General features: G+C 34.6%; 2 protein-coding genes across 4 annotated transcripts in view; one reads left to right on the top strand and one right to left on the bottom strand.

The window, feature by feature from the left end:
* Nucleotides 1–1,823: 1,823 nt before the first annotated feature.
* Nucleotides 1,824–13,279, bottom strand: LOC138694575 (guanine deaminase-like). 3 transcript variants are annotated; one of them, XM_069818441.1, is made up of 10 exons: nucleotides 13,265–13,279; nucleotides 11,489–11,792; nucleotides 10,109–10,216; nucleotides 8,372–8,635; nucleotides 7,906–8,124; nucleotides 6,946–7,053; nucleotides 6,005–6,112; nucleotides 5,756–5,921; nucleotides 4,395–4,550; nucleotides 1,824–2,112 (listed from the first exon to the last, which is right to left on the bottom strand). In XM_069818441.1, the coding sequence occupies exons 2-10, from the start codon at nucleotides 11,507–11,509 to the stop codon at nucleotides 1,916–1,918; spliced, it is 1,347 nt and encodes a 448-aa protein (XP_069674542.1). In that variant the 5' UTR covers nucleotides 11,510–11,792; nucleotides 13,265–13,279; the 3' UTR covers nucleotides 1,824–1,915. The 3 variants fall into 3 exon arrangements, with proteins under 3 accessions (XP_069674542.1, XP_069674541.1, XP_069674540.1); XM_069818440.1 differs by lacking the exon at nucleotides 13,265–13,279 and adding an exon at nucleotides 12,984–13,251; XM_069818439.1 differs by lacking the exons at nucleotides 11,489–11,792; nucleotides 13,265–13,279 and adding an exon at nucleotides 11,360–11,389.
* LOC138694573 (meiosis-specific nuclear structural protein 1-like) overlaps nucleotides 3,278–13,282 on the top strand; it is a 38,012-nt gene continuing 28,007 nt past the window's right edge. The window contains exon 1 of the mRNA XM_069818438.1: nucleotides 3,278–3,652. The gene's annotated coding sequence lies outside the window, so the exon portion shown is untranslated. The remainder of the gene's footprint in view (nucleotides 3,653–13,282) is intronic.

Below are 13,282 nucleotides of genomic sequence, written 5' to 3' on the forward strand. Positions count from 1 at the left end.
CAGGGAAATATTCTGTTTTTTGGGAATTTTTTTTATTAGGATTTGTCTACAACACAGTAGTTATTCTTCACCCAAAGAAATTTTAATCCTCCACAAATCTTTACCCTCAGCATCATCATCAGTAAGATCTCTTCTAGTCATACTCCTTCTGACGCAATCCATCCATTGTTCTCCTGGTTTTCTTCTTCTTCTTCTCCTCCTCCTCCTTCCCTCTGCAGTCCATTCCAGCATCATCTTCGCTATTCTTTCATTTTTCATCCTATTCACATGTCCAAAGCATTTTAATCTTCTTTCTTCAATTACTTGAGTAATGTTCTTATCCATCTCCATAATTTATCTAATTCTTTGATTTATAATTTTTTGCCTTCATGATTTTCTTGCTGCTCTCCACCAGAAATCCATTTCAGTAGCCAATAATTTGTTTTCATGTATTCTGTCTGATGTCCAAGATTGTGCATCATATAACATTACACTTTGTACCAATGGCTCATAAATGAGGGTTTTTGTTTTATTTAAAATGTTCCTACTCCAAAGAACCGAGTTCAACATACCAGTTATACTTCTTCCTTCACTTATTATTTTTCCAATTTCAGCTACACTCTTTCCATCATCTTCTAATTGACCCCAAATATTTAAATTTTACCATTTTAATTTCTTGTTTTTCAGTCTCTAGTTTTTCGTTTTCCATCTGCAAGGTTAGATATTCTGTTTTCTTATAATTTATACTCAGCTCTCATATTTTATAGGCCTACTCTTCTGTTAGTTTCCTCTTCATATACGATGCATCTTCAATGTATTGAGTAATAATGACTTGGTCATCCACAAAAAGTAGGTGATGTAAAAATATTGATAGTTCATTGGAATTTCCATTGTGTTACACTTCCTGGACCAGTTCCTAAGACATACATCAGAATTTTATGATAAAATACTACAGAAACCCTTTTATTCTTAAAAAGCTTTAATGGTTTTTTTTTTACAAAATGGAATATGACCTTTATTTATGTACTTATATTCATATACAGGGTGTTTCAGAAATACTTTGATAAACCTTTGGGGCATGTTCCTTACATCAAAACAAGAAAAAAAGTTCATATAAACATATGTCCGAAAATTCTTAGTTTTTTAGTTATTAATGAAAGAACATAATGAAACATTTGTTAGATATTGTCAGCTTGGTAACAAGTGTTGCAACTTTAATCAATTCATAAACTCATAAGAATGAAAGTTTATGTTCAACACGTTTCGAGGTACAATCAAACAACTTAACTTAAGTTTGTAACCGATAATAATATTCGTTTTGTTATATAATCGAATGATGTTATCGATACAAGTCTGCTGATTACCCCATTGTATCCTAGATGGCTATGTGTTGCCAAGGAGACTTGTTTACTACAAGAGAAAAAGAAGAAGCAAGAGGAGAACATTTTAAACAGATAACTATTATTGGAGAAAAATTCGTTCCGGTACCGAGAATCGAACCCAGGACCTCTCAGCTCTGCATGCAGCTGATGATACAAAGGAGGAGAGTTTGGCCGGTGCTGTGAATCGGATCCTGGCATAACTCAGATAGAAGAGCGCTCAGTGCACAAAGCTGAGAGGTCCTGAGTTCGATTCCTAGTGCCAGAACGAATTTTTTTCATAAGAGGTATAACCTTTATTTTTTACTCCACAACATATGCCTGGGTTCCTGTACAGAAAGAGGGGAGGGGAAGGGGGAGAGAAAGTGAGTGGGTGAGTGTGTGTGCACACGTGCGTTACAGGGAATTGGTACTGCAACATACTACCTTTTAGAATGAACATCATTATCCATTGAAATAAAAACCTTGTTGTGTCAGACTCATTAACATTAGTTTTATTGACTATAATATAATCTTGTACATTTGTAATTTAATATTTTCATGTGTGCTGGAATGGTTCATTTTACTTGTCGTCCAGCAACATAAACCTTGCTGATATTGCGATCATCACCATTGTAAAGAAATTTCTGAACAAGTTCATTTATATCGTTCTTGTCAAGAATATCAATAGGTCCAGGATTATTCATGTTTACAATTATGGCATCAAAATCTTTCCCTACTTTGAAGTTCCCTGTTTTGTCATCGATAGCAAGGGCTGGAACAGAAAATCACATGTAACAATATTTTCCATTCTAATTTGAACATGGATGGTTACATATTATAAAGAAAAGGAACATCCTGGAGGGCTTGATGTAACAATAATTGTATGGCAGATTTCCCTTTCCACTTCGACTTGTGTTGCCAATTTTGTCTTACCACTACTTAGCTTTATATTTCAGTGCTGAGTTTTACTGTTGATATTTTGTGCCAGATCTCCTTGTACGTAAATTAATATAAATTTTTCGCCCTCTTCATTATACATATTGAAATCGACTTATGTTGTCAATTCATGATCTGCTGCCAAAAAGGAGAATGGCAATGGCAAAAGGAAACTTTAATAGAAAAAGGAGCATTTTCTGCAGACCTCTGGAAAAAGAACTAAGGAAGAGACTAGTGAAGTTCTTTGTGTGGAGTGTGGTATTGTATGGGGAAGAAACATGGACATTATGACAAAGAGAAGAGAAGCGACAAAAAGCATTGGAAATGTGGATATGGAGAAGAATGGAGTGTGTGAAATAGACAGAATAAGAAATTAAGTGTTGGAAGGAGTGGGTGAAGAAAGAATGATGCTGAAAATGATCAAGAAGAGAAAAAGGAATTGGTTGGATCACTGGGTGAGAAGAAACTGCCTACTGAAGGATGCATTGGAAGAAATGATAAACGAGGAGTTCGGGGCAGAAGAAGATATCAGATGATAGACCATATTAAGATTTATGGATCATATGCAGAGACAAAGAGGAAAGCAGAAAATGAGAAAGATTAGAGAATGCTGGGTTTGCAGTGAAAGACCTGCCCTTGGGTGAAAAACTATGAATGAATGAATATATTTAAAAAAATTGATTAAAGTAAGTAGTCTACTTAATTTAAAATTGTAAACCTTTTCAGAACCACGATTTTATGAACAATAATGAAAACACGATAATATATCCAGATTGAGAGTATTGGTAGTAATTATTTTTAGTAATATATTTATTGCACATTCTAGTATTCATAAACTTTTGTGTACAAGTAATGAAGAAATTCATGTGTAAAGCAAAAGTAATTGCTAGCATTCTGAAGATACTCAAGCAAAGAAGATATTCATCGTTATGGATTTACATTTTAAAAGAAAAATTTTATTTCGTAAAGTCTTAGATATAAATTATATTTTACTGTGCAACAGAAATTTTACTTTTGCTAAAAATTTATATAATTTTTCAGTGCAGAACTGAACGAGAATCTGATATAGAGGAGACCAGGGCACCATAAGCCATGGGGCACACAGGGTCACTGACTGTTATGAGAAATCTAGTGTGGTTAGATTGGTAGAACTGGTACTATATGACTTCTATTATGTTGCCCATGAATACTATCTAGGTAGCAATGATCTAATTTCTTTGTCTAGGGATATGTGTGGTGTTAGTATTTTTCGATCTGTGGAAGTAAATCAGGAGTCATTTGAACTTCTTAAATTTTGCCTTTTATAGTTACAGACACTTTTACATCAGTTTTATATCAAGTTGCTCTGCATCACTGCTCATCTTTCTTCACTGGAGGTAATTTTCTATCATTAATTTTTCAGGTTATATTTAGTCACTTTTATAACGAACTCTTAGCAGGGCATGATGGGCCAGTCATATCTGGGGTACCAGAGGTCACACACTAAACCGTATTTATGAACTACCGGTAGCTGATTTTGCAGCCACAGTCTTACCACGTGCTTTGACACCAAGTAACATTATTAATGCTTTTCAGAAGACCAGTATTTTCTCCTATGATGCACTTGTATTCAGCTATAATGCTTTTCTTCCAAGTTCAGTTTCAAATTGTCCCCTTCCGCCAAGTGTGGTATTAGTGAAACTAACAACATAGCAAATCCATCACAGCCTCCTCCAACAAAAGTGAATGCTATAGCACCGAGCAGAGTGACACTTAAAAATCCAGTTTCACTAGCACAAGAAGAAGAAGAAGTAGCTAATGAAGTTCCTCCCCAGTTTAAAAGTCCTGCAGAAAAAAATGTGAGGCTATCCAAAAGCAAAGCATCTACCAGACAGTAGGGTAGCAGAAAAATTTTGACAGACAGGTACTCTGGAGGGGGGGGGGGAGAAAAAAAAAAAAAAAAGGAAGAGTCTTAAGAGAAATCCAATATATTTTCATTAATGAGAATAATTTCTCAGAATCTGACAGTGAAGTAGGCCTTCTGGATAGTGAGAGTAATGATAGTGAAGATTTTTCTGATTTGAATCCAAAGTGCATATTCCCCTATACAGTCTCAACATAAGTCTGACATTCACCTACCTTTGGCTCCTCCTAATGTGGCAAGATAAAATGCTTCGTGATAAGTTAAAGGAACATAAGTATTGTCTCCGCCTTTCTTAAAGAACACATGGATGGAAGTTTGTAATGCAGCACGAATAGCATTCAGGACAGAAGGGCTGTATCCACCAGAGATGTCTAAATTAAATCACAGAAGAAATAATAAATGTTACAAACAATGCTTAAGTAACTAATGAAAGGTTATACAAAATTGTAAATAAAGGTATAATCTCATAAAAATACGGAATAATTACTTCAGAATGTACTAAACTCTGAAGGTGAATTATTATTATTATTATTATTATTATTATTATTATTATTATTATTATTATTATTATTATTATTTATTTATTTATTTATTTATTTTATTTTTTTTAACTATTGTAAAGCAAGAAAATGTAAGACGACTTCATTGTTAAATTCTGTTCAAATGTTACCTTTTATAAGTTCATTAACATTTCAACTACTTACTCCATGAGAGGTTGGCACCAAGAGAAAAATTTGTAAGAAAGCATTAGTACGGATTTTGAGAAAATCTTTATTTTATTCCATGCATGCATGCTTGGTGTTCTAGTGATAAAGACGAAAGGTAGCAATATCTGCCTTTTGCTATAATTCTTGAATTGTGATAGAGTTGTGTATGATCTTCATTCATTTGGAATCCCTCCTTTCTTGTGTTATTTTATAGATTTTTTTTTTTAACTTTTCTTTTTATGATGAAAGAGTAATGGAACAGAAAAAATTCTCTCCAGCGCCGGGATTTGAACCCGGGTTTTCACCTCTACGTGCTGATGCTTTATCCACTAAGCCACCCCGGCATCGGACAGAATCGTCTCAGATTAAGTTCCAACTTTTGGGTTCCCTCTAGTGGCCGCCCTCTGCACTACGTCATAGATGTCTATGAACGTAGGACTGAAGTCCACACATGTGCTGAGGTGCATTCGTTATGAGTGACTAGTTGGCCGGGATCCGACGGAATAAGCGCCGTCTTAAATCACGAAGTGATTTACGCATATCATATATATGATTTGTTTGATTTGAGTTCCTTTTTTAGCCAATATATTAGCCTTCTCGTTATCATGTATTTCATCTGTGTGACATGTGAAATAACTGTGTTACTGAATGAGAACTATCCAACCAAAATTTTGCGTCATCGATTGGAATTTGTGATGGTGAGATGGTGTTTGGCGAGATGAGCTTAAGAATTCACCAGGCAATAACCTGACATTCACCTTACAGTTGGGGAAAACTTCAGAAAAAACCCAACCAAATAATCGGTCCAAGCAAATTCGAATTATATTATTCAACTTCCACGATCGTTATAAAGTGAGTGAAAAAATTACCTGTTCCAAGTCCAACTTTAACACCAGCATTTAGCAGCTTACGAACGTCACACAGACCGCTCTGAAGGGAGGTGTTGGAATTGGGACAATGTGAAATGGAGGTACCCCGAGCAGCAAGAATTTTCAGCTCATCGTCATTAAGGTACACACCATGCGCCAGCACAGTCTGTAAATTTTTCACTTTTAGTATGTAGAACTATACAAAGATTTACTTAAACATGAAAAGACTCAATTTTGGAATTATGTGACCTTATTTGTAAGTAATCCAGCCTTATCATAAACGTCTGCATAGTTATTGCGCTCAGGATATAGCTTCAGCACTGCTTTGACATCAGCTTGGTTCTCAGCAATATGACCCTGCAATATGACATTACACAATTAAGGCAAATATAGATATTATAAGCCATTGTTACGATTTATGGTACGGTATAACTTAAAAACCAGTTATTATTGATACAGAATAAAAATTAACATTGAGCAATTTACACACGTGTACTGTACTGTTATACCTCCTGATGAATAAAAGTGGTGCGTGTTCTTGAAAGTGCGCATTCTTGTGTTATAATACTGTTGCATTGTTTTCAGTACATTTTGTGTAATATAGGCCACAGTGACATACTTTTCTGTTAAGGTTAATGTGAATATATTCAGTGACAGCTCATTGTTTTAGAATAGTGTGTAGTGAAACTTCTCTTCGTGTCATTTAAATACTTACAGTGACTTCTTGTGATGCGAATACTACTGTATGCTTTATTATTTTGACCCAACTTACTTGCTCTAGAAGTACACTCTGAAACTGTAAATTCCTTCGATTTGTAAAATATTGCACCAGGATGATGAAAGTGAAAGTGAAAGTAGTGGAGATTATGATGATGATGATGATGATGATTATAATAATAATAATAATAATAATAATAATAATAATAATAATTATTATTATTATTATTATTATTATTATTATTATTATTATATTATTATTATTAACGAAACAATAGTGTAATGTTGACAAGAGAAATGAGAGTGTACCATAAAAGCTCCAAACAAATACAGTACTATCTTTATATACCATAAATTCTACTTCAACCAGATGGGATTTGAACCTTGGTCTCTGCTATGGAAATCCTAAACTCCAATCAATAGAAAATCACACTTACCAACCGAAATAATCAACTCATAATGTAATCAGTTACCTGAATGTGTACATTGTACTTCTTTGCAAGTTGGCCGAGAAGTGTCATGAGCTTCATATCACAACCTCGTGCAGACCGTGGTGATATGATTGGCTGTACAAGCTCATTCTGTAATACATAGCAAACGTATTATTATTAAACTTAAGTTGTACTAAGGTAGCTTCACTTATTGCATAGGGTGGGTTGGGGTAACTTGAGTATAAAAATAGCCTCTTTTAAGTTTAGAGGCCCCTTATCCAAAACCCAACCTCAACCTGCTCATGGTGCAACCTGCTTTTACAAATGAGGCTCTGGGGACCGAGTAATGGCGGTATAACCACACCATCAGAAATAGAGGAAATGCTATTTCATCTCTTACGCTGGCCTGCCACGGTGTAGAAATGTTCCACAAGTGGTGCTTGTGTGAGAAAGGTCGGTGGACTCTAAAACTCCTCGCGGCCAGGTCCGATGGACCCATTAACCAACGACAGGTGTGGCCCTCCAGTCATATTGGGGGTTTACGTGAGTGGGTGATGTAACCACCATTACAAACAAAAAATTGGTGCCCACCTAAAAAACGGTTACACTTATGCTAATTAACAAAGAAGAAGAAATGACTGAAGATCATCTACAAACCTGTGAAGTTCTACATGATGGATCCACCACAGAGAAATATTGGAGAGCAAGAACGCTAATGGCTTCGTTGCCAAAGCCCGGCATTAGATAACAACAACAACAGTTTAGAGGCCCATGATAAAATTTTCCAGTCAGTTTTTTATATGTTACCAGTGTGATCTCCTAGAATGATTCTATTGTATTTTCAAGTATGTTGGTCTTTTCTTATCATAATAATAACCTTAAGTTTAACTATACCACCAACACTGCCACAACCACTACCGGTACCATCACCATTCACCATATGTATTTGTGTGTATATGTGCTTGTGCACGCGTGTGTGTGTGTGTGTGTGTGTGATCTTACCCTTTTTTCTTGAACATTCCTGATGAACTGTTCTGAACAAGTATATGATTCATTTGTATCTTCTTCATAACCCTCTGCAGTGCTGTTGTTCATGTTAACCTTTCCAATAAATGCACGTTGTCCTAGCTGTTCTACAATATCAGCCAAGAATAATGAACTCTCATAGTAGAGTGTTGCAAAATAAGTCGCTGTTGTAGTACCATTGGCCAGAGTTACTCTCTAGAAATAATAGACGTAAAAGTACACATCAATCATTTAACAAGATAAAATATTTTCACTCAACATGGTATTGGTATTCCAAGTTCTCTGTAAAACTTGTCTATGCTAATCCTTAGTATAAAATAAATTGTTATCTTCTATATACATGTGCACAATGGTTTTATGTCAAAGCAGATAATGTTATCAAGTACGTACTTGTATTATTTGGAAAGTATCTAAACCTATTAATTGTCAAATGTGAACTCACCACAACAGCTTCATATATTTTAGTGGCAAATTCCAGATCACTGTATTTCTTTTCTAGTGGATAAGTGTATGCTGTAAGCCATTCCAGAAGCTTTTTGTCGTAGCCTAGGCCAACATTTGGATACTGTGGGGCATGTATGTGTGTGTCAATAAAGCCTGGCATTACAAACTCTCCCTCTTTGAGGAAATGCACATTGTTGTCTTCAATTCCATACTTCTCTTTCGTTTTATCTAGTTTCTCTCTTGTTGAGGAAACACACACAATCTGCAATTGGCCACAGTTTTCCATGAGGGAAAAATTACATATTTTATTATCAGCTGATATATGCCATTATTTAAGGTATACATTATTACTGTGAAACCAGAGTGTTTTAATTCCAATATAGTACGAGTATGATGCGTTCAGAAGCGGAACTAATTCATGTAAAGATGAATTTTTGGTCCTACAGAATATATCTGTTATTGTAACACTGGTTATTAGAGGAGAAAAATTCTCTCTGGTGCTGGGGATCGAACCCGGATCCTTAGTTCTACGCACCAAGTGCTTGAACCACTGAGCTACACCGAAGTTAAATCCACAGCACCGGATTGGATCCCTCTCCTCTAGTGTTTTTTTTTCCCTTTGTGGCCTGACTCCAAGTTCAACATATAATCTGACATATATTAAGTCAACTGCCATTATACAAGGAACGCACTCAATTGAGTGACTTGGTGGCAGAGATTTCACAGTAATATGCACTGTTGGGCGAAGAATCTACGTAAAGATGAATCTTTGGTCCTACAGAATAGTATATCTGTTATGGTAACACTGGTTATTAGAGGAGGAAAATTCTCTCCGGTGCTAGGGATCGAACCCGGGACCTTGGTTCTATGCACCAAGTGCTCTGACCACTGAGCTACGCCGAAAGGAAAAACACTAGAAGAGAGGGATTTGATCTGATGCTGTGGATTGAACTTCGGTGTAGCTCAGTGGTAGGAGCACTTCTTGCGTAGAACCAAGGATCTGGGTTTGATCCTTGGCGCCAGAGAGAATTTTTTCTTCTAATAACCAGTAATAACCCGAACTAATTCAGTTTTTTGTGTAATGACTTACCTACATGTTTATAATGCATCTTGAAGACAAAACTGATCAAATGATTAACTTCTTAAGTTCAATTGTAATCATGCAGATCAAAACACCTTTTCTCACGGCTGATAATTGTATTGAAACTTTATGAGGCTTTTAGCATTAATGCCTATTTCTCTGTTTCAATCTTACAACGGAAGGCTTTGGACCTCCCCATGAGAATTGTTGCAGAACTCTCTGGCGTGCGCTCCACTTTCATAAACCATGTTATAGAGTTTACAGGCGATTACAAAATGTCGCACTTTGCACCAGTTACTTTGATCTCAAGCCTTCCCTTGTTAGTGAAATTAATCAGTTTGTCTTCTGATTTTGCCTACATTACCTCATTACCATGGACATTACGTTTCATTTTTTTGAATTAAGAAGTAGGAAGATTTTCAAAATGAAGTAGAGATGGGAAAAGTGTACTCCAGATAAAAAAGGTACTCAGGACCATATAATCTATCTTGCTTTATTTCTTTATTTTTTTCTCTCTTTCTTTCATTTAATATGACATAGAATTACTGTGTGCAAATAAGAAAAATGTGCAAGTAGGAAATGTCTGAACTCTAGTTTCGATTTATTATATGACTATACTATTTGCATGCATGAAACAATAAATTACAGACTTACCCTTCCTCTTACTACAGCTATAAAACCTTGCTGAATTGCAGTCAATGGCGTTATTGTTTCAGAGTGCACAATTGGCCCAACTATAATGAAAGTTGAGGAATATGCTTTCTGGAAAGAAGAAAAAGAGATACAGTACCGGTATTCATTATTCAATGAAGGAAAAATACTAAATAGTATCATCCAAATTTATCAGCAGAATATATTTAAGTACGATTATTATTATTTTACCTTATTGTTGTAAACCTAACTAAAATACATAATTTACTCTGATAGGATCGATCAAGATCTAAGAAGGTGGAAAAAATCTTATTGGTTTAAACCTTGATGTTAATGATGGTGGTGGTTGTTGTTGTAGCAGTTAATGACAATGTTATAATAATAATAATAATAATAATAATAATAATAATAATAATAATAATAATAATACAAATAGCCTGAAATCGCATAAGGACAACAGCCTCCTGCAGTAGTGTAGGCTGAGCTCAAAAATCTACTACATTTGGTGGTGGTGATGATGATGATGATGATGATGATGATGATGATGATGGTGGTGGTGATGACGATGACGATGATGATGATGATCATGATGATAATGATAACGGACGTGATCATGCTCTCTGTGTCAGTCATCTGATGACAGCGGTGCGTAATGAAAGTAACTAAAGTTGAAGAGCATTTGTACATCAAGGTAGCCATTTTCTACAGCTGCAATGCACGAGAATGTTATGCAGAGCTACGGGAAGCATTGGGCAATCGTGCTATATCCTATCATACAGTGGCAAGGTGGGTAGAGGCTTTCAAACAGGGAAGAAAGTCAACTGCTGACCTGCCTCACAGTGGACATTCTGTGTCAGCTCACAGAGATGTATTATTGGCTGTGGTCGAGCAGTGCCTAATGGAAGACAGGGCTCTGGACTGTGATGGAATTAGCCAATTAGCCCAGCATACAGGTATTCCTGTATCGTCAGTGCGCCAAATTGTACAGCCAGAAGTGAACATGATGTGAGACAAATCGTAATTTAAGAAAAACGCATAAGATGACCGAAACATGTTACCAAGGTACGTTAAAATTTAACACAAGAAAGTTCTTATCATACATATTACGAAGTGATACAGTGTTAAAAGATGTGTAATCAAGATGTAAAAACGCATAACTTTAAGAGGCATTTATCATGAATGAAAATAATTATCGGTATCCTATATCTAATCATCACCAGCAGTACAGTACTATTGTTAATTTATATGCTGTACCTTTTGACTGCACATCCTTGGAACTCGTATCTTTAAAGTTACTATAGGCTGTTTTTGTTTGTAATGATATTGCAACATTTATGTTTGTATTACAAGAATAATAAATATTACAAACTGAGAACGAGTTACCTGTTGTAAATTATCATTCATGTTGACTTCATTAAACTTCTTATAAACAGAATGTATTGGAGATGAGTTATAATCTTGTTTTAAATATTTGTATCACTGTTCTTTCTGATGGCAGAAACTGCCACTTTAACAGAATATACTCGTAGATAAAGTGAATTATGTGATTAAAGATCGACGTCCTTGAATCGTGTAACACTTACATAATTTGTCTTGAAGGTTAATCACTTTTATCACACATCTCCTTATAAAAGTATATACCGGTACCTACGAGTTTTAATGTAGACTGTTGCCCTCTCTTTTGAAACTAATAAGAGAAAAATTCACACCACATTATGACGTACCGGTACCATCTGATAGTGAGCTCAAGCAGTTGTGTAATTATCTATTAAGGTTGTCATATTGAAATATATTTTCTGTTAGGAAAAATTAAAGCTAACTTAAATAAATAAACATTGTACTGGTATACATTTAATTACATTCTTGAATACAGTCAAGAATCAAATCTGAGTTAAAATTTAAACTACCGATACCGGTACCTAGTCATTATACATTTTATGTTTATTGGATTTATAATGTACGTAATATTATTTATACATTGAATCATTTGCACAGTTTTTACAAGTTGTAACTGGAATATAATAACGACTATGGCAAGATATTTGTACAATTTGGATTTTGACTTTGTGATTTTGGAAATTATCTGTTAGAAACGGAGCGCTGCTCATTCGGTCTCAAATTTTGTTAATACTACTGTACCGGTACCTCCTTTTTTATATTGATTGTATTATTTTATTTCTATTTCTCTTGTTTATAATTATATTCTTTATTCTGTATATTTAAATTTAAATAAATAAATAAAAAAAAGTTTAATGCGAAAAAAAAAAAGAAAGAAAGAAAATAAACTTCCCCCATATCTACCAGTTTAATTAAACTGAAGATAACTCTAAACTTTGATCATATTTTGAAATTGGTTGCCTTGGCATGTTACAGTATTATTATTTCATGTTTGTTTAGTGCACCTTGCTACGGTACGAGTTTCCATTTCCTAATATGGAAACAATTTCACGAAATCTTCTGTAGTATATTTTTGCTGCTATTGACCAGAATATTGGGACTGGTTAAAATTTTGATGAAGCCAGTTTTCTGACTGAAGTTTATCTTATTCTTTACTTTGTTTCTGAATGAATATTATGTTGAGCATTCTATTACTATGTGTTTGGGAGTTTCAGTTCCACGTTGACAATCTTTACAAAATGACTAGTCTGATAAGCTACGTGAAATTTAATTTATAATGAAACACACTCTTAGTCAGGAATTATTTTTAATTCAGTATTTGAACAGTATTTTCTGTTGTGATCCCGTAATATCTTTCTTATTCCTGTGCTATAATATATTATGATTATGATTTTTCTGGAATTTAGGTACGGTACAGTAGTAGGCTATATTTAGGTACCGGTAGTGATCAGAAAACTAACATTTCTCCAAGTGTACTCACATTCTAGCATTTAGAAATACTTTTTACACAAATCAATGTTAGTAAAAAATGAAAGCACTTCAAGAACCAGTGAATGAAATTGTAAATTCATATTTCAACATTAAATCTGCAAACGAAATAAAACTGTGTAACACTTAAAACTAATCTTATTGCATTCTTAAAAAGAATAACGTTTTATTTCACCAAATAACTGCTTAATTTATCTTCATCTCTAAAATAAACAATTCACAGCACAAAAAAGTTAAAATTAGTGAGTAAGTTAGAAAATTAAGTAAATTTACAGTTCGCACAAGAAGACT

Source organism: Periplaneta americana, chromosome 2, assembly GCF_040183065.1.
Source record: "Periplaneta americana isolate PAMFEO1 chromosome 2, P.americana_PAMFEO1_priV1, whole genome shotgun sequence".
NCBI classification, from domain to species: domain Eukaryota; kingdom Metazoa; phylum Arthropoda; class Insecta; order Blattodea; family Blattidae; genus Periplaneta; species Periplaneta americana.

What these genes read in the sequence shown, in the direction of transcription:
- LOC138694575 (XM_069818441.1), bottom strand. Translation starts at nt 11,509, where the DNA reads ATGAATGATAATTTACAACAG. An exon ending in TAAAGTTGGACTTGGAACAG is followed by an intron (nt 4,551 to 5,755) that starts GTAATTTTTTCA and finishes GATTTAATTTAG; the next exon opens with ACATCTCTGGTGGATACAGC. An exon ending in CACATTAGGAGGAGCCAAAG is followed by an intron (nt 2,113 to 4,394) that starts GTAGGTGAATGT and finishes TTTCTGTTCCAG; the next exon opens with CCCTTGCTATCGATGACAAA.